Source organism: Carcharodon carcharias, assembly GCF_017639515.1.
Source record: "Carcharodon carcharias isolate sCarCar2 chromosome 29 unlocalized genomic scaffold, sCarCar2.pri SUPER_29_unloc_19, whole genome shotgun sequence".
Lineage (NCBI taxonomy): Eukaryota > Metazoa > Chordata > Chondrichthyes > Lamniformes > Lamnidae > Carcharodon > Carcharodon carcharias.
Genome location: NW_024470664.1, coordinates 262331 through 286206, shown reverse-complemented (window position 1 = coordinate 286206; position 23876 = coordinate 262331). Strand labels below are relative to the sequence as shown.

Genomic DNA, 23876 nt, shown 5'->3' with positions numbered 1-23876 from the left:
TGTCTAACCCTACCACCCTCCATACAGCTCTCCCTCTGTAACCCTACCACCCTCCATACAGCTCTCCCTCTGTCTACCCCTACCACCCTCCATACAGCTCTCCCTCTGTCTAACCTACCACCCTCCATACAGCTCTCCCTCTGTCTAACCTACTACCCTCCATACAGCTCTCCCTCTGTCTAACCTACCACCCTCCATACAGCTCTCCCTCTGTCTAACCCTACCGCCCTCCATACAGCTCTCCCTCTGTCTGAACCTACCACCCTCCATACAGCTCTCCCTCTGTCTAACCTACCGCCCTCCATACAGCTCTCCCTCTGTCTAACCTACCACCCTCCATACAGCTCTCCCTCTGTAACCTACCACCCTCCATACAGCTCTCCCTCTGTCTACCCCTACCACCCTCCATACAGCTCTCCCTCGGTCTAAAACTACCACCCTCCATACAGCTCTCCCTCTGTCTAACCCTACCACCCTCCATACAGCTCTCCCTCTGTCTAACCCTACCGCCCTCCACACAGCTCTCCCTCTGTCTAACCCTACCTCCCTCCATACAGCTCTCCCTCTGTCTAACCCTACCACCCTCCATACAGCTCTCCCTCTGTCTACCCCTACCACACTCCATACAGCTCTCCCTCGGTCTAACCCTACCACCCTAAATACAGCTCTCCCTCTGTCTAACCTACCACCCTCCATACAGCTCTCCCTCTGTCTAACCCTACCAACCTCCATACAGCTCTCCCTCTGTCTAACCCTACCGCCCTCCATACAGCTCTCCCTCTGTAACCCTACCACCCTCCATACAGCTCTCCCTCTGTCAAACCCTACCACCCTCCATACAGCTCTCCCTCTGTCTAACCCTACCGCCCTCCACACAGCTCTCCCTCTGTCTAACCCTACCACCCTCCATACAGCTCTCCCTCTGTCTAACCCTACCACCCTCCATACAGCTCTCCCTCTGTCTAACCCTACCTCCCTCCATACAGCTCTCCCTCTGTCTAACCTACCACCCTCCATACAGCTCTCCCTCTGTCTAACCCTACCACCCTCCATACAGCTCTCCCTCTGTCTAACCCTACCTCCCTCCATACAGCTCTCCCTCTGTCTAACCCTACCACCCTCCATACAGCTCTCCCTCTGTCTAACCTACCACCCTCCATACAGCTCTCCCTCTGTCTAACCCTACCACCCTCCATACAGCTCTCCCTCTGTCTAACCCTACCGCCCTCCATACAGCTCTCCCTCTGTAACCCTACCACCCTCCATACAGCTCTCCCTCTGTCTAACCCTACCACCCTCCATACAGCTCTCCCTCTGTCTAATCTACCACCCTCCATACAGCTCTCCCTCTGTCTAACCCTACCACCCTCCATACAGCTCTCCCTCTGTCTAACCCTACAACCCTCCATACAGCTCTACCTCTGTCTAACCTACCACCCTCCATACAGCTCTCCCTCTGTCTAACCCTACCGCCCTCCATACAGCTCTCCCTCTGTCTAACCCTACCGCCCTCCACACAGCTCTCCCTCTGTCTAACCCTACAACCCTCCATACAGCTCTTCCTCTGTCGAACCCTATCACCCTCCATACAGCTCTCCCTCTGTCTAACCCTACCACCCTCCATACAGCTCTCCCTCTGTCTAACCCTACAACCCTCCATACAGCTCTTCCACTGTCTAACCCTACCACCCTCCATACAGCTCTCCCTCTGTCTAACCTACCACCCTCCATACAGCTCTCCCTCTGTCTAACCCTACCGCCCTCCATACAGCTCTCCCTCTGTCTAACCCTACCGCCCTCCACACAGCTCTCCCTCTGTCGAACCCTACCACCCTCCATACAGCTCTCCCTCTGTCTAACCCTACCACCCTCCATACAGCTCTCCCTCTGTATAACCCTACCGCCCTCCGTACAGCTCTCCCTCTGTCTAACCCTACCACCCTCCATACAGCTCTCCCTCTCTCTAACCTACCACCCTCCATACAGCTCTCCCTCTGTCTAACCCTACCGCCCTCCATACAGCTCTACCTCCACCCAACCCTACAACCCTCCATACAGCTCTCCCTCCCTCCAACCCTACCACCCTCCATACAGCTCTCCCTCCATCCAACCATACCACCCTCCATACAGCTCTCCCTCTGGCTAACGCTACCGCCCTCCATACAGCTCTCCCGCCATCCTACCCTACCACCCTCCATACAGCTCTCCCTCTGTCTAACCCTACCTCCCTCCATACAGCTCTCCCTCTGTCTAACCCTACCACCCTCCATACAGCTCTCCCTCTGTCTAACCTACCACCCTCCATACAGCTCTCCCTCTGTCTAACCCTACCACCCTCCATACAGCACTCCCTCTGTCTAACCCTACCGCCCTCCATACAGCTCTCCCTCTGTCTAACCCTACTTCCCTCCATACAGCTCTCCCTCTGTCTAACCCTACCACCCTCCATACAGCTCTCCCTCTGTCTAACCCTACCACCCTCCATACAGCTCTCCCTCTGTCTAACCCTACCACCCTCCATACAGCTCTCCCTCTGTCTAACCCTACAACCATCCACACAGCTCTTCCTCTGTCTAACCCTATCACCCTTCATACAGCTCTCCCTCTGTCTAACCTACCGCCCTCCATACAGCTCTCCCTCTGTCTAATCTACCACCCTCCATACAGCTCTCCCTCTGTCTAACCCTACCACCCTCCATACAGCTCTCCCTCTGTCTAACCTACCACCCTCCATACAGCTCTCCCTCTGTCTAACCCTACCGCCCTCCATACAGCTCTCCCTCTGTCTAACCCGACCGCCCTCCACACAGCTCTCCCTCTGTCTAACCCTACAACCCTCCATACAGCTCTTCCTCTGTCGAACCCTATCACCCTCCATACAGCTCTCCCTCTGTCTAACCCTACCACCCTCCATACAGCTCTCCCTCTGTCTAACCCTACAACCCTCCATACAGCTCTTCCTCTGTCTAACCCTACCACCCTCCATACAGCTCTCCCTCTGTCTAACCTACCACCCTCCATACAGCTCTCCCTCTGTCTAACCCTACCGCCCTCCATACAGCTCTCCCTCTGTCTAACCCTACCGCCCTCCACACAGCTCTCCCTCTGTCGAACCCTACCACCCTCCATACAGCTCTCCCTCTGTCTGACCTACCACCCTCCATACAGCTCTCCCTCCGTCTAACCCTACCACCCTCCATACAGCTCTCCCTCTGTATAACCCTACCGCCCTCCGTACAGCTCTCCCTCTGTCTAACCCTACCACCCTCCATACAGCTCTCCCTCTCTCTAACCTACCACCCTCCATACAGCTCTCCCTCTGTCTAACCCTACCGCCCTCCATACAGCTCTACCTCCATCCAACCCTACAACCCTCCATACAGCTCTCCCTCCCTCCAACCCTACCACCCTCCATACAGCTCTCCCTCCATCCAACCATACCACCCTCCATACAGCTCTCCCTCTGGCTAACGCTACCGCCCTCCATACAGCTCTCCCGCCATCCAACCCTACCACCCTCCATACAGCTCTCCCTCTGTCTAACCCTACCTCCCTCCATACAGCTCTCCCTCTGTCTAACCCTACCACCCTCCATACAGCTCTCCCTCTGTCTAACCCTCCCACCCTCCATACAGCTCTCCCTCTGTCTAACCCTACCGCCCTCCATACAGCTCTCCCTCTGTCTAACCCTACCTCCCTCCATACAGCTCTCCCTCTGTCTAACCCTACCACCCTCCATACAGCTCTCCCTCTGTCTAACCCTACCACCCTCCATACAGCTCTCCCTCTGTCTAACCCTACCTCCCTCCATACAGCTCTCCCTCTGTCTAACCCTACCACCCTCCATACAGCTCTCCCTCTGTCTAACCCTACCACCCTCCATACAGCTCTCCATCTGTCTAACCCTACCACCCTCCATACAGCTCTCCCTCTGTCTGAACCTACCACCCTCCATACTGCTCTCCCTCTGTCTAACCCTACTGCCCTCCATACAGCTGTCCCTCTGTCTAACCCTACCAACATCCATACAGCTCTCCCTCTGTCTAACCTACCACCCTCCATACAGCTCTCCCTCTTTCTAACCCTACCACCCTCCATACAGCTCTCCCTCTGTCTAACCCTACCACCCTCCATACAGCTCTCCCTCTGTTTAACCCTACCACCCTCCATACAGCTCTCCCTCTGTCTAACCTACCACCCTCCATACAGCTCTCCCTCTGTCTAACCCTACCACCCTCCATACAGCTCTCCCTCTGTAACCCTACCAGCCTCCATACAGCTCTCCCTCTGTCTAACCCTACCACCCTCCATACAGCTGTCCCTCTGTCTAACCCTACCACCCTCCATACAGCTCTCCCTCTGTCTAACCCTACCGCCCTCCATACAGCTCTCCCTCTGTCTAACCCTACCACCCTCCATACAGCTCCCCCTCTGTCTAACCTACCACCCTCCATACAGCTCTCCCTCTGTAACCCTACCACCCTCCATACAGCTCTCCCTCTGTCTAACCCTACCACCCTCCATACAGCTGTCCCTCTGTCTAACCCTACCCCCCTCCATACAGCTCTCCCTCTGTCTAACCTACCACCCTCCATACAGCTCTCCCTCTGTCTAACCCTACCACCCTCCATACAGCTCTCCCTCTGTCTAACCCTACCACCCTCCAATCAGCTCTCCCTCTGTAACCCTACCACCCTCCATACAGCTGTCCCTCTGTCTAACCCTACCCCCCTCCATACAGCTCTCCCTCTGTCTAACCTACCACCCTCCATACAGCTCTCCCTCTGTCTAACCCTACCTCCCTCCATACAGCTCTCCCTCTGTCTAACCCTACCACCCTCCATACATTTCTCCCTTTGTCTAACCCTACCACCCTCCATACAGCTCTCCCTCTGTCTAACCCTACCACCCTCCATACAGCTCTCCCTCTGTCTAAACCTACCACCCTCCATACAGCTCTCCCTCTGTCTAACCCTACTGCCCTCCATACAGCTCTCCCTCTGTCAAACCCTACCAACATCCATACAGATCTCCCTCTGTCTAACCTACCACCCTCCATACAGCTCTCCCTCTGTCTAACCCTAACGCCCTCCATACAGCTCTCCCTCTGTCTAACCCTACCACCCTCCATACAGCTCTCCCTCTGTCTAACCCTACCACCCTCCATACAGCTCTCCCTCTGTCTAACCTACCACCCTCCATACAGCTCTCCCTCTGTCTAACCTACCACTCTCCATACAGCTCTCCCTCTGTCTAACCCTACCACCCTCCATACAGCTCTCCCTCTGTAACCCTACCACCCTCCATACAGCTCTCCCTCTGTCTAACCCTACCACCCTCCATACAGCTGTCCCTCTGTCTAACCCTACCACCCTCCATCCAGCTCTCCCTCTGTCTAACCCTACCACCCTCCATACAGCTCTCCCTCTGTCTAACCCTACCACCCCCCATACAGCTCCCCCTCTGTCTAACCTACCACCCTCCATACAGCTCTCCCTCTGTAACCCTACCACCCTCCATACAGCTCTCCCTCTGTCTAACCCTACCACCCTCCATACAGCTCTCACTCTATCTAACCCTACAACCCTCCATACAGCTCTCCCTCTGTCTAACCCTACCGCCCTCCATACAGCTCTCCCTCTGTCTAACTCTACCACCCTCCATACAGCTCTCCCTCTCTCTAACCCTACAACCCTCCATACAGCTCTTCCTCTGCAGAACTCTATCACCCTCCATACAGCTCTCCCTCTGTGTAACCCTACCACCCTCCATACAGCTCTCCCTCTGTCTAACCTACCACCCTCCATACAGCTCTCCCTCTGTCTAACCTACCACCCTCCATACAGCTCTCCCTCTGTCTAACCTACCGCCCTCCATACAGCTCTCCCTCTGTCTAATCTACCACCCTCCATACAGCTCTCCCTCTGTCTAACCCTACCACCCTCCATACAGCTCTCCCTCTGTCTAACCTACCACCCTCCATACAGCTCTCCCTCTGTCTAACCTACCACCCTCCATACAGCTCTCCCTCTGTCTAACCCTACCACCCTCCATACAGCTCTCCCTCTGTAACCTACCACCCTCCATACAGCTCTATCTCTGTCTAACCCTACCACCCTCCATACAGCTCTCCCTCTGTCTAACCTACCGCCCTCCATACAGCTCTCCCTCTGTCTAACCCTACCACCCTCCATACAGCTCTCCCTCTGTCTAACCTACCGCCCTCCATACAGCTCTATCTCTGTCTAACCCTACCACCCTCCATACAGCTCTCCCTCTGTCTAACCCTATCACCCTCCATACAGCTCTCCCTCTGTCTAACCCTACCACCCTCCATACAGCTCTCCCTCTGTCTAACCTACCACCCTCCACACAGCTCTCCCTCTGTCTAACCCTACCACCCTCCATACAGCTCTCCCTCTGTCTAACCTACCACCCTCCATACAGCTCTCCTCCTGTCTAAGCCTACCACCCTCCACACAGCTCTCCCTCTGTCTAACCCTACCACCCTCCACACAGCTCTCCCTCTGTCTAACCTACCACCCTCCATACAGCTCTCCTTCTGTCTAACCCTACCACCCTCCATACAGCTCTCCCTCTGTCTAACCCTACAACCCTCCATACAGCTCTCCCTCTGTCTAATCTACCACCCTCCATACAGCTCTCCGTCTGTCTAACCCTACCACCCTCCATACAGCTCTCCCTCTGTCTAACCCTACCTCCCTCCATACAGCTCTCCCTCTGTCTAACCCTACCTCCCTCCATACAGCTCTCCCTCTGTCTAACCCTACCACCCTCCATACAGCTCTCCCTCTGTCTAACCCTACCACCCTCCATACAGCTCTCCCTCTGTCTAACCTACCTCCCTCCATACAGCTCTCCCTCTGTCTAATCTACCACCCTCCATACAGATCTCCCTCTGTCTAACCCTACCACCCTCCATACAGCTCTCCTCCTGTCTAACCCTACCACCCTCCATACAGCTCTCCCTCTGTCTAACCCTACCACCCTCCATACAGCTCTCCCTCTGTCTAACCTACCACCCTCCATACAGCTCTCCATCTGTCTAACCCTCCCACCCTCCATACAGCTGTCCCTCTGTCTAACCCTACCTACCTCCATACAGCTCTCCCTCTGTCTAACCCTACCACCCTCCATACAGCTCTCCCTCTGTCTAACCCTACCACCCTCCATACAGCTCTCCCTCTGTCTAACCTACTACCCTCCATACAGCTCTCCCTCTGTCTAACCTACTACCCTCCATACAGCTCTTCCTCTGTCTAACCCTACCGCCCTCCATACAGCTCTCCCTCTGTCTAACCCTACCGCCCTCCATACAGCTCTCCCTCTGTTTAACCCTACCACCCTCCATACAGCTCTCCCTCTGTCTAACCCTACCACCCTCCATACAGCTCTCCCTCTGTCTAACCTACCACCCTCCATACAGCTCTTCCTCTGTCTAACCCTACCACCCTCCATACAGCTCTTCCTCTGTCTAACCCTACCGCCCTCCATACAGCTCTCCCTCTGTTTAACCCTACCACCCTCCATACAGCTCTCCCTCTGTCTAACCCTACCACCCTCCATACAGCTGTCCCTCTGTCTAACCCTACCACCCTCCACACAGCTCTTCCTCTGTCTAACCCTACCGCCCTCCATACAGCTCTCCCTCTGTTTAACCCTACCACCCTCCATACAGCTCTTCCTCTGTCTAACCCTACCGCCCTCCATACAGCTCTCCCTCTGTTTAACCCTACCACCCTCCATACAGCTGTCCCTCTGTCTAACCCTACCACCCTCCACACAGCTCTCCCTCTGTCTAACCCGCTCCCTGCATTCAGCCGCTCCCCCAGCCAACTGACCAATGCACACTCTGCTCCAGCCCATCCATCAGTTATTTTCCTTCACTCACCCCCTCTCTGTCTCTCCCCCTCCCCCCCCTCTCTCTGCCCCCTCTCTCTCTCCCCCCCTCTCTCACCCCACCTCTCTGTCTCTCCCCCCTCCCCCTCCCTCTCTCTCCCCCCTCTCTCACCCCACCTCTCTGTCTCTCTCCCCCCTCCCCCTCCCTCTCTCTCCCCCCTCTCTCACCCCACCTCTCTCTCTCCCCCCTCCCTCTCTCACCCCCCTCTCTCTCTCCCCCTCCCTCTCTCACCCCCCTCCTTCTCTCACCCACTCTCTGTCTCTCCCCCCTCCCTCTCTCTCCCTCTCTCTATCTCTCTCCGTCTCTATCCCCCTATCTCTCCCCCTCTCCCTGTCACTCTTCCTCACTCTCTCTCTCTCTCCCTCTCCCCTCTCTCCCCCTGTCTCTCTCTCCCCTGTCTCTCTCTCTCTCTCCCCCACTCTCTCTCTCTCTCTCTCCCCCTGTCTCTCTCTATCTCTCCCTCCCCCCCTCTCTCTCTCTCCCCCGTCTCTCTCTCTCTCTCCCCCTGTCTCTCTCTCTCTCTCCCCCTGTCTCTCTCTCTCTCTCCCCCTGTCTCTCTCTCTCTCTCCCCCGTCTCTCTCTCTCTCTCTCCCCGTGTCTCTCTCTCTCTCTCTCCCCCTGTCTCTCTCTCTCTCTCCCTGTCTCTCTCTCTCCCATGTCTCTCTCACTCTCTCCCCCGTCTCTCTCTCTCTTCTCTCCCCTTCTCTCTCTCTCTCCCCCGTCTCTCTCTCTCTCTCTCCCCCTGTCTCACTCTCTCGCTCTCGCTCCCCCGTCTCTCTCTCTCTCTCTCCCCCCGTCTCTCTCTCTCTCTCCCCCGTCTCTCTCTCTCTCTGTCTCTCTCTCCCCCTGTCTCTCTCTCTCTCTCCCCCTGTCTCACTCTCTCTCTCTCTCCCCCTTCTCTCTCTCTCTCCCCCGTCTCACTCTCTCTCTCGCTCCCCCGTCTCTCTCTCTCTCTCTCTCTCTCTCTCCCCGTCTCTCTCTCTCTCCCCCCGTCTCTCTCTCTCTCTCTCTCTCCCCCTGTCTCTCTCTCTATCTCTCTCTCCCCCTGTCTCCCTCTCTATCTCTCTCTCCCCCTGTCTCTCTCTCTCTCTCTCCCCCTGTCTCTCTCTCTCTCTCTCTCCCCATGTCTCTCTCCCCCGTCTCTCTCTCTCTCTCTCTCTCCCCCGTCTCTCTCTCTCTCTCCCCCTGTCTCTCTCTCTCTCTCTCTCTCTCCCCCTGTCGTTCTCTCTCCCCCTGTCTCTCTCTCTCTCTCCCCATGTCTCTCTCCCCATCTCTCTCTCTCTCTCCCCCGTCTCTCTCTCTCTCTCTCTCTCCCCCTGTCTCTCTCTCTCTCCCCCGTCTCTCTCTCTCTCTCTCTCCCCCTGTCTCTCTCTCTCTCTCCCCCTGTCTCTCTCTCTCTCTCTCTCCCCCTATCCCTCTCTTTCCCCCCTCTTTCCCTCTCACATGCTGTCCATCACCCTATGACTTCACATTGACCCATGTTGACCGTTGCTTCCCCCCTCACCCCCCCAGGGTCTCACCCACGCCAAGGCAGCGGAGTTCCTGGCCCGCGATGGCCCCAATGCCCTGACCCCTCCACCCACCACCCCGGAGTGGATCAAGTTCTGCCGTCAGCTCTTTGGAGGCTTCTCCATCCTCCTGTGGATCGGGGCAATCCTCTGCTTCCTGGCCTATGGCATCCAGGCTGCAACTGAGGATAATCCTGCGGGGGACAATGTGAGTAAGGGGCGTTTTGGGGGGGGGGGTGGAGGGGGGGGGATGGGTGGGGGGATGGGGATGGGTGGGGGGATGGGGATGGGCGGGGGGACGGACAGGGGGATGGGGATGGGCGGGGGGATGGGCGGGGGGATGGGGATGGGTGGGGGGATGGGGATGGGCGGGGGGACGGACAGGGGGATGGGGATGGGCGGGGGGATGGGGATGGGCGGGGGGATGGGTGGGGGGATGGGGATGGGCGGGGGGACGGACAGGGGGATGGGGATGGGCGGGGGGATGGGCGGGGGGATGGGGATGGGTGGGGGGATGGGATGGGCGGGGGGACGGACAGGGGGATGGGGATGGGTGGGGGGATGGGGATGGGAGGGGGGATGGGTGGGGGGATGGGGATGGGTGGGGGGACGGACAGGGGGATGGGGATGGGCGGGGGGATGGGGATGGGTTGGGGGATGGGCGGGGGGATGGACAGGGGGATGGGCGGGGGGATGGGCGGGGGGATGGGGATGGGCGGGGGGATGGACAGGGGGATGGGCGGGGGGATGGGGATGGGCGGGGGGGATGGGGATGGGTGGGGGGACGGACAGGGGGATGGGGATGGGCGGGGGGATGGGTGGGGGGATGGGGATGGGCGGGGGGATGGGTGGGGGGATGGGGATGGGCGGGGGGATGGGGATGGGCGGGGGGACGGACAGGGGGATGGGGATGGGCGGGGGGATGGGTGGGGGGATGGGGATGGGTTGGGGGGATGGGCGGGGGGGATGGGGATGGGTGGGGGGACGGACAGGGGGATGGGGATGGGCGGGGGGATGGGTGGGGGGATGGGGATGGGTTGGGGGATGGGCGGGGGGATGGGGATGGGTGGGGGGACGGACAGGGGGATGGGGATGGGTGGGGGGATGGGGATGGGTGGGGGGACGGACAGGGGGATGGGGATGGCGGGGGGACGGACAGGGGGATGGGGATGGGTGGGGGGACGGACAGGGGGATGGGGATGGGTGGGGGGATGGGGATGGGCGGGGGGACGGACAGGGGGATGGGGATGGGCGGGGGGATGGGGATGGGCGGGGGGATGGGGATGGGTTGGGGGATGGGCGGGGGGATGGGCGGGGGGATGGGCGGGGGGATGGGTGGGGGGATGGGGATGGGTTGGGGGATGGGCGGGGGGATGGGGATGGGTGGGGGGACGGACAGGGGGATGGGGATGGGCGGGGGGATGGGTGGGGGGATGGGGATGGGCGGGGGGACGGACAGGGGGATGGGGATGGGTGGGGGGATGGGGATGGGCGGGGGGACGGACAGGGGGATGGGGATGGGGTGGGGGGATGGGGATGGGCGGGGGGACGGACAGGGGGATGGGGATGGGCGGGGGGATGGGTGGGGGGATGGGGATGGGCGGGGGGATGGGTGGGGGGATGGGGATGGGTGGGGGGACGGACAGGGGGATGGGGATGGGCGGGGGGACGGACAGGGGGATGGGCGGGGGGATGGGCGGGGGGATGGGGATGGGTTGGGGGATGGACGGGGGGATGGGCGGGGGGATGGAGATGGGTTGGGGGATGGGCGGGGGGATGGGGATGGGCGGGGGGATGGACAGGGGGATGGGCGGGGGGATGGGCGGGGGGATGGGGATGGGTTGGGGGATGGGTGGGGGGATGGGTGGGGAGATGAGGATCGCTCCTGGGATCTCACAGCGAAATCCTTCCAGGTAACAGGAGAGGCTAGAGAGGCTGCGCCTGTATATCCTGGAGTTGAGATTCAGGGGGTGATCCAGACAAGGGGTCTAAATTATTAAAGGATTCAACAGGGTCAATAGAGAGAAACTATTTCCTCTGTTTCTGCCTAACAGGCTCGAGGGGCTGAATGGCCTCCTTCTGTTCATTCTGGATCTAATGGGGTTGCCCTGGGTGGGTCTAACTCTGGATCTAATGGTTCATTTTCCTTTGCAGTTATACCTGGGCATCGTACTGTCAGCTGTAGTCATCATCACCGGCTGTTTCTCATATTACCAAGAGGCAAAGAGCTCAAAGATTATGGAGTCCTTCAAGAACATGGTGCCTCAGGTAAACAGGACAATAACTTTCATCAACCAGAGGGACTGAGTCTCCAGACCACACACAGTCAGGGCCTCTGGTCAACAAAGACACAGGACGGGAAAAGAGTGAGGGACGGGTACAGGGTGTGGGACGGGTACAGGGTGTGGGATGGGTACAGGGTGTGGGACAGGTACAGGGTGTGGGATGGGTACAGGGTGTGCGACGGGTACAGGGTGTGGGACATGTACAGGGTGAGACACAGGTACAGGGTGTGGGATGGGTACAGGGTGTGGGACGGGTACAGGGTGTGGGTCATGTACAGGGTGAGACACAGGTACAGGGTGTGGGATGGGTACAGGGTGTGGGACGGGTACAGGGTGTGTGACGGGTACAGGGTGTGGGATGGGTACAGGGTGTGGGACGGGTACAGGGTGTGGGACATGTACAGGGTGAGACACAGGTACAGGGTGTGGGATGGGTACAGGGTGTGGGATGGGTACAGGGTGTGGGATGGGTACAGGGTGTGGGACGGGTACAGGGTAAGACACAGGTACAGGGTGTGGGATGGGTACAGGGTGTGGGATGGGTACAGGGTGTGGGACGGGTACAGGGTGTGGGACGGGTACAGGGTAAGACACAGGTACAGGGTGTGGGATGGGTACAGGGTGTGGGACAGGTACAGGGTGTGGGACGGGTACAGGGTAAGACACAGGTACAGGTTGAGAGAGAGGTACAGCATGTGGGATGGGTACAGGGTGTGGGACGGGTACAAGGTGAGACACAGGTACAGGGTGTGGGATGGGTACAGGGTGTGGGATGGGGACAGGGTGAGGGACGAGTACAGGGTGAGACACAGGTACTGAGTGAGACACGGGTACTGGGTGAGACACGGGTACAGGGTGTAGGATGGGTACAGGGTATGGGACAGGGACAGGGTGTGGGATGGGTACAGGGTGTGGGATGGGTACAGGGTGTGGGACGGGTACAGGGTGTGGGACGGGGACAGGGTGTGGGATGGGTACAGGGTTTTGGATGGGCAGAGGGTGAGGGACGAGTACAGTGTGAGAGAAGGGTACAGGTTGTGGGACATGTACAGTGTGAGAGACAGGTACAGGGTGTGGGACAGGAACAGGTTTTGGGACGGATACAGGTTTTGAGATGGGTACGGGGTGAGGGACGAGTAAAGTGTGAGAGAGGGCTACAAGGTGTGGGACAGATACAGGTTTTGGGACGGGTGCAGGGTGAAGGATGGGCACAGGGTGAGGGATGGGTACAGGATATGGGACAAGTACCATGTGAGAGAAGGGTACAGGGTGTGGGATGGGTACAGAGTGAAGGACGGGTACAGGTTTTGGGACGTGTACAGTGTGTGGGACGTGTACAGCATGTGGGACGTGTACAGGCTGAGGGACGTGTACAGGGTGAGGGACGAGTACAGGGTGAGGGACAGGTACAGGGTGAGGGACATGTACAGGGTGAGGGACGGGTACAGGGTGAGGGACGAGTACAGGGTGAGGGACGTGTACAGGGTGAGGGACGTGTACAGGGTGAGGGACAGGTACAGGGTGAGGGATGAGTACAGGGTGTGGGACGGGTACAGGGTGAGGGACAGGTATAGTGTGAGGGACGGGTACAGGGTGAGGGACAGTTACAGGGTGAGGGACGGGTACAGGGTGAGGGACGGGTACAGGGTGAGGGACAGGTACAGGGTGAGGGACGAGTACAGGGTGTGTGATGGGTACAGGGTGAGGGACAGGTACAGGGTGAGGGACCGGTACAGGGTGAGGGACGAGTACAGGGTGTGGGATGGGTACAGGGTGAAGGATGGGTACAGGGTGAGGGACGGCTACAGGGTGAGGGACAGGTACAGGGTGAGGGACGGGTACAGGGTGAGGGACGTGAACAGGGTGAGGGACGGGTACAGACTGAGGGACAGGTACAGGGTGAGGGACAGGTACAGGGCGAGTGTCGGGCACAGGGTGTGGGACGGGTACAGGGTGTGGGACGGGTACAGGGTGAGGGACGAGTACAGGGTGTGTGACAGGTACAGGGTGAGGGTAAGGGATGAGTACAGGGTGTGGGAAAGGTACAGGGTGAGGGAAGCATACAGGGTGAGGGACGGGTACGGGGTGAGGGACGAATACAGTGTAAGAGAAGGGTACAGGTTGTGGGACATGTATAGTGTGAGAGACAGGTACAGGGTGTGGGACAGGAACAGGTTTTGGGACGGATACAGGTTTTGAGATGGGTACGGGGTGAGGGACGAGTAAAGTGTGAGAGAGGGCTACACGGTGAGGGACAGATACAGGTTTTGGGACAGATGCAGGGTGAAGGATGGGCACAGGGTGAGGGATGGGTACAGGATTTTGGAAAAGTACCGTGTGAGAGAAGGGTACAGGGTGTGGGATGGGTACAGAGTGAAGGACGGGTACAGGTTGTGTGACAGGTACAGGGTGAGGGATGGGTACAGGATGAGGGACAGGTACAGGATAAGGGACAGGTACAGGGTGAGGGACGGGTACAGGGTGGGGAACGTGTACAGGGTGGGGGACGTGTACAGGGTGAGGGACGGGTACAGGGTGATGAGACGGGTACAGGGTTTGTGAAAGGTACAGGGTAAGGGATGGGCACAGGGTGTGGGACGGGTACAGGGTGATAGACGTGTATAGGGTGAGGGACGGGTACAGAGTGAGGGACAGGTACAGGGTGAGGGACGAGTACAGGGTGTGTGACAGGTACAGGGTGAGAGACAGGTACAGGGTGAGGGACCAGTACAGGGTGTGTGACGGGTACAGGGTGAGGGACAGGTACAGGGTGAGGGATGGGTACAAGGTGAGGGACGGGTACAGGATGAGGGACGGGTACAGGGTGTGGGACAGGGACAGGGTGAGGGACGGGTACAGGGTGAGACACAGGTACAGGGTGAGACACGGGTACTGGGTGAGACACGGGTACAGGGTCTGGGACGGGTACAGGGTGTGGGATGGAGACGGTGTGGGATGGGGACAGGGTGTGGGATGGATACAGGGTGTGGGATGGATACAGGGTGTGGGATGGGTACAGGGTGAGGGACGGGTACAGGGTGTGGGATGGATACAGGGTGTGGGATGGGGACAGGGTGAGGGACGGGTACAGGGTGTGGGATGGATACAGGGTGTGGGATGGGGACAGGGTGAGGGACGGGTACAGGGTGAGAGAGTGGTATATGGCATGGGATGGGTACAGTGTGGGAGAGGGGTACAGGGTGAAGGACGGTTATAGGTTTTGGGACAGGTACAGTGTGAGAGAGGGGTACAGGGTGAGGTACGGATACAGTGTGAGAGAGAGGTACAGCATGTGGGACGGGTACAGGGTTTGGGATGGGTACTGTGTGAGAGAGAGGTACAGCATGTGGGACAGGTACAGGGTGTGGGATGGGTACAGGGTTTTGGATGGGCGGAGGGTGAGGGACGTGTACAGTGTGAGAGAAGGGTACAGGTTGTGGGACATGTACAGTGTGAGAGACAGGTACCGGGTGTGGGACAGGAACAGGTTTTGGGACGGATACAGGTTTTGAGATGGGTACGGAGTGAGGGACGAGTAAAGTGTGAGAGAGGACTACAAGGTGAGGGACAGATACAGGTTTTGGGACGGGTGCAGGGTGAAGGATGGGCACAGGGTGAGGGATGGGTACAGGATTTTGGACAAGTACTGTGTGAGAGAAGGGTACAGGGTGTGGGATGGGTACAGAGTAAAAGACGGGTACTGGTTTTGGGACGTGTACAGTGTGTGGGACATGTACAGTGTGTGGGACGTGTACAGGGTGAGGGACGGGTACAGGGTGAGGGACGTGTACAGGGTGAGGGATGTGTACAGGGTGATGGACGTGTACAGGGTGTGTGACGTGTACAGGGTGTGGGACGGGTACAGGGTGAGGGACGGGTACAGGGTGTGGGACGAGTACAGGGTGTGGGAAAGGTACTGGGTGAGGGAGGGGTACAGGGTGAGGGACGAGTACAGGGTGAGGGACGGGTACAGGGTGAGGGACGGGTACAGGGTGTGTGACAGGTACAGGGTGAGGGTGAGGGACAGGTACAGGGTGTGGGACGGGTACAGCTTGAGGGACGGGTACAGGGTGTGTGACAGGTACAGGGTGAGGGACGGATACAGGGTGAGGGATGTGTACAGGGTGAGGGACGGGTACAGGGTGTGTGTCAGGTACAGGGTGAGGGACAGGTACAGGGTTAGGGACAGGTACACGGTGTGGGACGGGTACAGGGTGGTGGACGTGTACAGGGTGAGGGACAGGTTCAGGGTGTGGGACGGGTACAGGGTGTGGGACGGGTACAGGGTGAGGGACGAGTACAGGGTGAGGGACAGGTATAGGGTGAGGGACGGGTATAGTGTGAGGGACAGGTACAGGGTGTGGGACAGGTACATGGTGAGGGATGGGTACAGGGTGTGGGACGGGTACAGGGTGTGGGACGGGTACAGGATGTGGGACGGGTACAGGGTGAGGGACGTGTACAGGGTGTGTGACAGGTACAGGGTGAGGGTGAGGGACGGGTACTGGATGTGGGACAGGTACAGGGTGAGGGAAGCGTACAGGGTGAGGCAGGGGTACAGGGTGAGGGACGTGTACAGGGTGAGGGATGTGTACAGGGTGTGTGACAGGTACAGGGTGAGGGATGGGTACAGGCTGAGGAATGTGTACAGGGTGAGGGACGGGTACAGGATGAGGTACAGGTACAGGGTAAGGGACAGGTACAGGGTGAGGGACGGGTACAGGGTGGGGAACGTGTACAGGGTGGGGGACGTGTACAGGGTGAGGGACGGGTACAGGGTGATGAGACGGTACAGGGTTTGTGAAAGGTACAGGGTAAGGGACGGGCACAGGGTGTGGGACGGGTACAGGGTGAGGGACGGATAGAGGGTGAGGGGCGAGTACAGGGTGAGGGACTAGTACAGGGTGATAGACGTGTATAGGGTGAGGGACGGGTACAGAGTGAGGGACAGGTACAGGGTGAGGGACGAGTACAGGGTGTGTGACGGGTACAGGGTGAGAGACAGGTACAGGGTGAGGGACGGGTACAGGCTGAGGGATGTGTACAGGGTGAGGGACGGGTACAGGGTGTGTGACAGGTACAGGTTGAGGGACGGGTACAGGGTGAGGGACAGGTTACAGGGTGAGGGACGGGTACAGGGTGGGGAACGTGTACAGGGTGGGGGACGGGTACAGGGTGTGGGATGGAGACGGTGTGGGATGGTGACAGGGTGTGGGATGGAGACGGTGTGGGATGGGTACAGGGTGTGGGATGGGTACAGGGTGAGGGACGGGTACAGGGTGTGAGATGGGTACAGGGTGTGGGATGGGGCCAGGTTGAGGGACGGGTACACTGTGAGAGAGTGGTATATGGCATGGGATGGGTACAGTGTGGGAGAGGGGTACAGGGTGAAGGACGGTTACAGGTTTTGGGACAGGTACAGTGTGAGAGTGGGGTACAGGGTGAGGGACGGATACAGTGTGAGAGAGAGGTACAGCATGTGGGACGGGTACAGGGTGTGGGATGGGTACTGTGTGAGAGAGAGGTACAGCATGTGTGACAGGTACAGGGTGTGGGACGGGTACAGGGTGTGGGACGGGTACAGGTTTTTTGATGGGTACAGGGTTTTGGATGGGCAGAGGGTGAGGGACGAGTACAGTGTGAGAGAAGGGTACAGGTTGTGGGACATGTACAGTGTGAGAGACAGGTACCGGGTGTGGGACAGGAACAGGTTTTGGGACGGATACAGGTTTTGAGATGGGTACGGAGTGAGGGACGAGTAAAGTGTGAGAGAGGGCTACAAGGTGAGGGACAGATACAGGTTTTGGGACGGGTGCAGGGTGAAGGATGGGCACAGGGTGAGGGATGGGTACAGGATTTTGGACAAGTACTGTGTGAGAGAAGGGTACAGGGTGTGGGATGGGTACAGAGTGAAGGACGGGTACTGGTTTTGGGACGTGTACAGTGTGTGGGACATGTACAGTGTGTGGGACGTGTACAGGGTGAGGGACGGGTACAGGGTGAGGGACGTGTACAGGGTGAGGGATGTGTACAGGGTGATGGACGTGTACAGGGTGTGTGACGTGTACAGGGTGTGGGACGGGTACAGGGTGAGGGACGGGTACAGGGTGTGGGACGAGTACAGGGTGTGGGAAAGGTACTGCGTGAGGGAGGGGTACAGGGTGAGGGACGAGTACAGGGTGAGGGACGGGTACAGGGTGAGGGACGGGTACAGGGTGTGTGACAGGTACAGGGTGAGGGTGAGGGACAGGTACAGGGTGAGGGACGGGTACAGGGTGAGGGACGGGTACAGGGTGTGTGACAGGTACAGGGTGAGGGACGGGTACAGTTTGAGGGATGTGTACAGGGTGAGGGACAGGTACAGGGTGTGTGTCAGGTACAGGGTGAGGGACAGGTACAGGGTTAGGGACAGGTACACGGTGTGGGACGGGTACATGGTGAGGGATGTGTACAGGGTGTGGGACGGGTACAGGGTGTGGGACGGGTACAGGGTGTGGGATGGAGACGGTGTGGGATGGAGACGGTGTGGGATGGATACAGGGTGTGGGATGGATACAGGGTGTGGGATGGGTACAGGGTGAGGGACGGGTAAAGGGTGTGGGATGGATACCGGGTGTGGGAAGGGGACAGGGTGAGGGACGGTTACAGGGTGTGGGATGGATACAGGGTGTGGGATGGGGACAGGGTGAGGGACGGGTACAGGGTGAGAGAGTGGTATATGGCATGGGATGGGTACAGTGTGGGAGAGGGGTACAGGGTGAAGGACGGTTACAGGTTTTGGGACAGGTACAGTGTGAGAGAGGGGTACAGGGCGAGGGACGGATACAGTGTGAGAGAGAGGTACAGCATGTGGGACGGGTACAGGGTGTGGGACAGGTACAGGGTGAGGGACGGATACAGTGTGAGAGAGAGGTACAGCATGTGGGACGGGTACAGGGTGTGGGACGGGTACAGGTTTTTTGATGGGTACAGGGTTTTGGATGGGCAGAGGGTGAGGGACGAATACAGTGTGAGAGACAGGTACAGGGTGTGGGACAGGAACAGGTTTTGGGACGGATACAGGTTTTGAGATGGGTACGGGGTGAGGGTCGAGTAAAGTGTGAGAGAGGGCTACAAGGTGAGGGACAGATACAGGTTTTGGGACGGGTGCAGGGTGAAGGATCGGCACAGGGTGAGGGATGGGTACAGGATATGGGACAAGTACCGTATGAGAGAAGGGTACAGGGTGTGGGATGGGTACAGAGTGAAGGACGGGTACAGGTTTTGGGACGTGTACAGTGTGTGGGACGTGTACAGTGTGTGGGACGTGTACAGGGGGAGGGACGGGTACAGGGTGAGGGACGTGTACAGGGTGAGGGATGAGCACAGGGTGAGGGACGGGTACAGGTTCTGGGATGTGTACATGGTGATGGGCGTGTACAGGGTGTGTGAAGTGTACAGGATGTGGGACGGGTACAGGGTGAGGGACAGGTACAGGGTGAGGGACGAGTACAGGGTGTGTGACAGGTACAGGGTGAGGGTGAGGGATGGGTACAGGGTGTGGGACAGGTACAGGGTGAGGGACGGGTACAGGGTGAGGGACGTGTACAGGGTGAGGGACGGGTACTGGGTGGGGAACGTGTACAGGGTGGGGGAGGTGTACAGGGTGAGGGATGGGTACAGGGTGAGAGACGGGTACAGGGTGTGTGACAGGTACAGGGTAAGGGACGGGTACAGGGTGTGGGACGGGTACAGGGTTAAGGACAGGTACAGGGTGAGGGACGAGTACAGGGTGAGCGACGCATACAGGGTGAGGGACGTGTACAGGGTGAGGGACAGGTATAGGGTGAGGGACGGGTACAGGGTGAGGGACAGGTACAGGGTGTGGGACGGGTACAGGGTGAGGGACGGGTACAGGGTGAGTGACAGGTACAGGGTGTGGGACGTGTAAAGGGTGAGAGACAGGTACAGGGTGAGGGACGTGTACTGGGTGAGGGACGAGTACATGGTGTGCGACAGGTACAGGGTGAAGGACGTGTACAGGGTGAGGGACGTGTACAGGGTGAGGGACAGGTACAGGGTGAGGGACGTGTACAGTGTGAGGGACGCGCACAGGGTGTGAGACGAGTACAGGGTGAGGGACGGGTACAGGTTTTGGGATAGGTACAGTGTGAGAGAGGGGTACAGGGTGAGGGATGGATACAGTGTGAGTGAGAGGTACAGCATGTGGGACGGGTACAGGGTGTGGGACAGGTACAAGGTGAGGGACGGATACAGTGTGAGAGAGAGGTACAGCATGTGGGACAGGTACAGGGTGTGGGACAGGAACAGGTTTTGGGACGGATGCAGGTTTTGAGATGGGTACGGGGTGAGGGACGAGTAAAGTGTGAGAGAGGGCTACAAGGTGAGGGACAGATACAGGTTTTGGGACGGGTGCAGGGTGAAGGATGGGCACAGGGTGAGGGATGGGTACAGGATTTTGGACAAGTACTGTGTGAGAGAAGGGTACAGGGTGTGGGATGGGTACAGAGTGAAGGACGGGTACTGGTTTTGGGACGTGTACAGTGTGTGGGACGTGTACAGCATGTGGGACGTGTACAGGGTGAGGGACGGGTACAGGGTGAGGGACAGGTACAGGTTTTGTGATGTGTACAGGGTGATGGACGTATACAGGGTGTGTGACGTGTACAGGGTGTGGGACGGGTACAGGGTGAGGGACGGGTACAGGGTGTGGGACGAGTACAGGGTGTGGGACGGGTACTGGGTGAGAGAGGGGTACAGGGTGTGTGACAGGTACAGGGTGAGGGTGAGGGACAGGTACAGGGTGAGGGACGGGTACAGGGTGAGGGACGGGTACAGGGTGTGTGACAGGTACAGGGTGAGGGACGGGTACAGGGTGAGGGATGTGTACAGGGTGAGGGATGGGTACAGGGTGTGTGTCAGGTACAGGGTGAGGGACATGTACAGGGATAGGGACAGGTACAGGGTGAGGGACGGGTACAGGGTGGGGGACGTGTACAGGGTGAGGGACATTTACAGGGTGTGTGAAGTGTACAGGGTGTGGGACGGGTACAGGGTGTGGGACGAGTACAGGGTGTTGGACGAGTATAGGGTTTGGGACGGGTACTGGGTGAGGGAGGGGTACAGGGTGAGGGACGTGTACAGGGGGAGGGACGGGTACAGGGTGAGGGACGTGTACAGGATGAGGGATGAGCACAGGGTGTGGGACGGGTACAGGTTTTGGGATGTGTACATGGTGATGGGCGTGTACAGGGTGTGTGAAGTGTACAGGATGTGGGACGGGTACAGGGTGAGGGACAGGTACAGAGTGAGGGACGAGTACAGGGTGTGTGACAGGTACAGGGTGAGGGTGAGGGATGGGTAAAGGGTGTGGGACAGGTACAGGGTGAGGGACGGGTACAGGGTGAGGGACGTGTACAGGGTGAGGGACGTGTACAGGCTGTGTGACAGGTACAGGTTGAGGGACGGGTACAGGGTGAGGGACGGGTACAGGGTGAGGGATGTGTACAGGGTGAGGGACGGGTACAGGGTGGGGAACGTGTACAGGGTGGGGGAGGTGTACAGGGTGAGGGATGGGTACAGGGTGAGAGACGGGTACAGGGTGTGTGACAGGTACAGGGTAAGGGATGGGTACAGGGTATGGGACGGGTACAGGGTTAAGGACGGGTACAGGGTGAGGGACGAGTACAGGGTGAGGGACGTATACAGGGTGTGTGATGTGTACAGGGTGTGGGACGGGTACAGGGTTAGGGACGGGTACAGGGTGTGGGACGAGTACAGGGTGTGGGACGGGTACTGGGTGAGAGAGGGGTACAGGGTGTGTGACAGGTACAGGGTGAGGGTGAGGGACAGGTACAGGGTGAGGGACGGGTACAGGGTGAGGGACAGGTACAGGGTGTGTGACAGGTACAGGGTGAGGGACGGGTACAGGGTGAGGGATGTGTACAGGGTGAGGGATGGGTACAGGGTGTGTGTCAGGTACAGGGTGAGGGACATGTACAGGGATAGGGACAGGTACAGGGTGAGGGACAGGTACAGGGTGGGGGACGTGTACAGGGTGAGGGACATTTACAGGGTGTGTGAAGTGTACAGGGTGTGGGACGGGTACAGGGTGTGGGACGAGTACAGGGTGTTGGACGAGTATAGGGTTTGGGACGGGTACTGGGTGAGGGAGGTGTACAGGGTGAGGGACGAGTACAGGCTTAGGGATGGGTACAGGGTGAGGGACGGGTACAGGGTGTGTGACAGGTACAGGGTGAGGGTGAGGGACGGGTACAGGGTGAGGGATGGGTACAGGGTGAGGGATGGGTACAGGGTGTGTGATGGGTACAGGGTGAGGGATGGGTACAGGGTGACGGATGTGTACAGGGTGAGGGATGGGTACAGGGTGTGTGACAGGTACAGGGTGAGGCACAGGTACAGGGTTAGGGAGAATTACAGGGTGAGGGACGGGTACAGGGTGTGGGACAAGTACAGGGTGGGGGACGGGTACAGGGTGAGGGACAGGTTCAGGGTGTGGGACGGGTACAGGGTGTGGGACGGGTACAGGGTGAGGGACGTGTACAGGGTGAGGGACGTGTACAGGGTGAGGGACAAGTATAGGGTGAGGGAGGGGTACAGGGTGAGGGACAGGTACAGGGTGTGGAACGGCTACAGGGTGAGGGACGGGTACAGGGTATGGGACAGGTACAGGGTGAGGGACCGCTACAGGGAGTGTGACGGGTACAGGGTGAGGGACGGGTACAGGGTGAGGGACAGGTACAGGGTGAGGGACAGGTACAGGGTGAGGGACGTGTACAGTGTGAGGGACGGGTACAGGGTGAGGGATGTGTACAGGGTGAGGGACGGGTGCAGGGTGGGGAACGTGTACAGGGTGGGGGATGGGTACAGGGTGAGAGACAGGTACAGGGTGTGTGACAGGTGCAGGGTAACGGACGGGTACCAGGTGTGGGACGGGTACAGGGTGAGGGATGAGTACAGGGTGAGGGACGCATACAGGGTGAGGGACGTGTACAGGGTGAGGGACAGGTATAGGGTGAGGGACGGGTACAGGGTGAGGGACAGGTACAGGGTGTGGGACGGGTACAGTGTGAGGGACGGGTACAGGGTGAGTGACAGGTACAGGGTGTGGGACGGATAAAGGGTGAGGGACGTGTACTGGGTGAGGGATGAGTACATGGTGTGGGACGGGTACAGGGTGAGGGACGTGTACAGGGTGAGGGACGTGTACAGGGTGAGGGACGAGTACAGGGTGTGTGACGAGTATAGGGTGAGGGACGGGTACAGGTTTTGGGACAGGTACAGTGTGAGAGAGGGGTACAGGGTGAGGAATGGAGACAGTGTGAGAGAGAGGTACAGCATGTGGGACGGGTACAGGGTGTGGGACAGGTACAGGGTTTTGGACGGATACAGTGTGAGAGAGAGGTACAGCATGTGGGACGGGTACAGGGTGTGGGACGGGTACAGGTTTTTTGATGGGTACAGGGTTTTGGATGGGCAGAGGGTGAGGGACGAATACAGTGTGAGAGAAGGGTACAGGTTGTGGGACATGTACAGTGTGAGAGACAGGTACCGGGTGTGGGACAGGAACAGGTTTTGGGACGGATACAGGTTTTGAGATGGGTACGGGGTGAGGGACGAGTAAAGTGTGAGAGTGGGCTACAAGGTGAGGGACAGATACAGGTTTTGGGATGGGTACAGAGTGAAGGACGGGTACAGGTTTTGGGACGTGTACAGTGTGTGGGACGTGTACAGTGTTTGGGACGTGTACAGGGGAAGGGACGGGTACAGGGTGAGGGACGTGTACAGGGTGAGGGATGAGCACAGGTTGAGGGACGGGTACAGGTTTTGGGATGTGTACAGGGTGATGGACGTGTACAGTGTGTGTGACGTGTACAGGATGTGGGACGGGTACAGGGTGAGGGACGGGTACAGGGTGAAGGACAGGCACTGGGTGAGGGAGGGATACAGGGTGAGGTACGATTACAGGGTGAGGGACGGGTACAGGGTGAGGGACGGGTACAGGGTGTGTGACAGGTACAGGGTGAGGGTGAGGGATGGGTACAGGGTGAGGGACGGGTACAGGGTGTGTGACAGGTACAGGGTGAGGGACGGGTACAGGGTGAGGGATGGGTACAGGTTGAGGGACAGGTACAGGGTGTG

The 23876-nt window shown here is 58.7% G+C and overlaps 1 protein-coding gene across 1 annotated transcript in view; it reads left to right on the top strand.

The window, feature by feature from the left end:
- LOC121274012 (sodium/potassium-transporting ATPase subunit alpha-3) overlaps positions 1 to 23876 on the top strand; it is a 225470-nt gene that overhangs the window by 32197 nt on the left and 169397 nt on the right. The window contains exons 4-5 of the mRNA XM_041181141.1: positions 9434 to 9637; positions 11584 to 11697. Of these exons, the coding sequence (XP_041037075.1) occupies positions 9434 to 9637; positions 11584 to 11697 (318 nt within the window). The remainder of the gene's footprint in view (positions 1 to 9433; positions 9638 to 11583; positions 11698 to 23876) is intronic.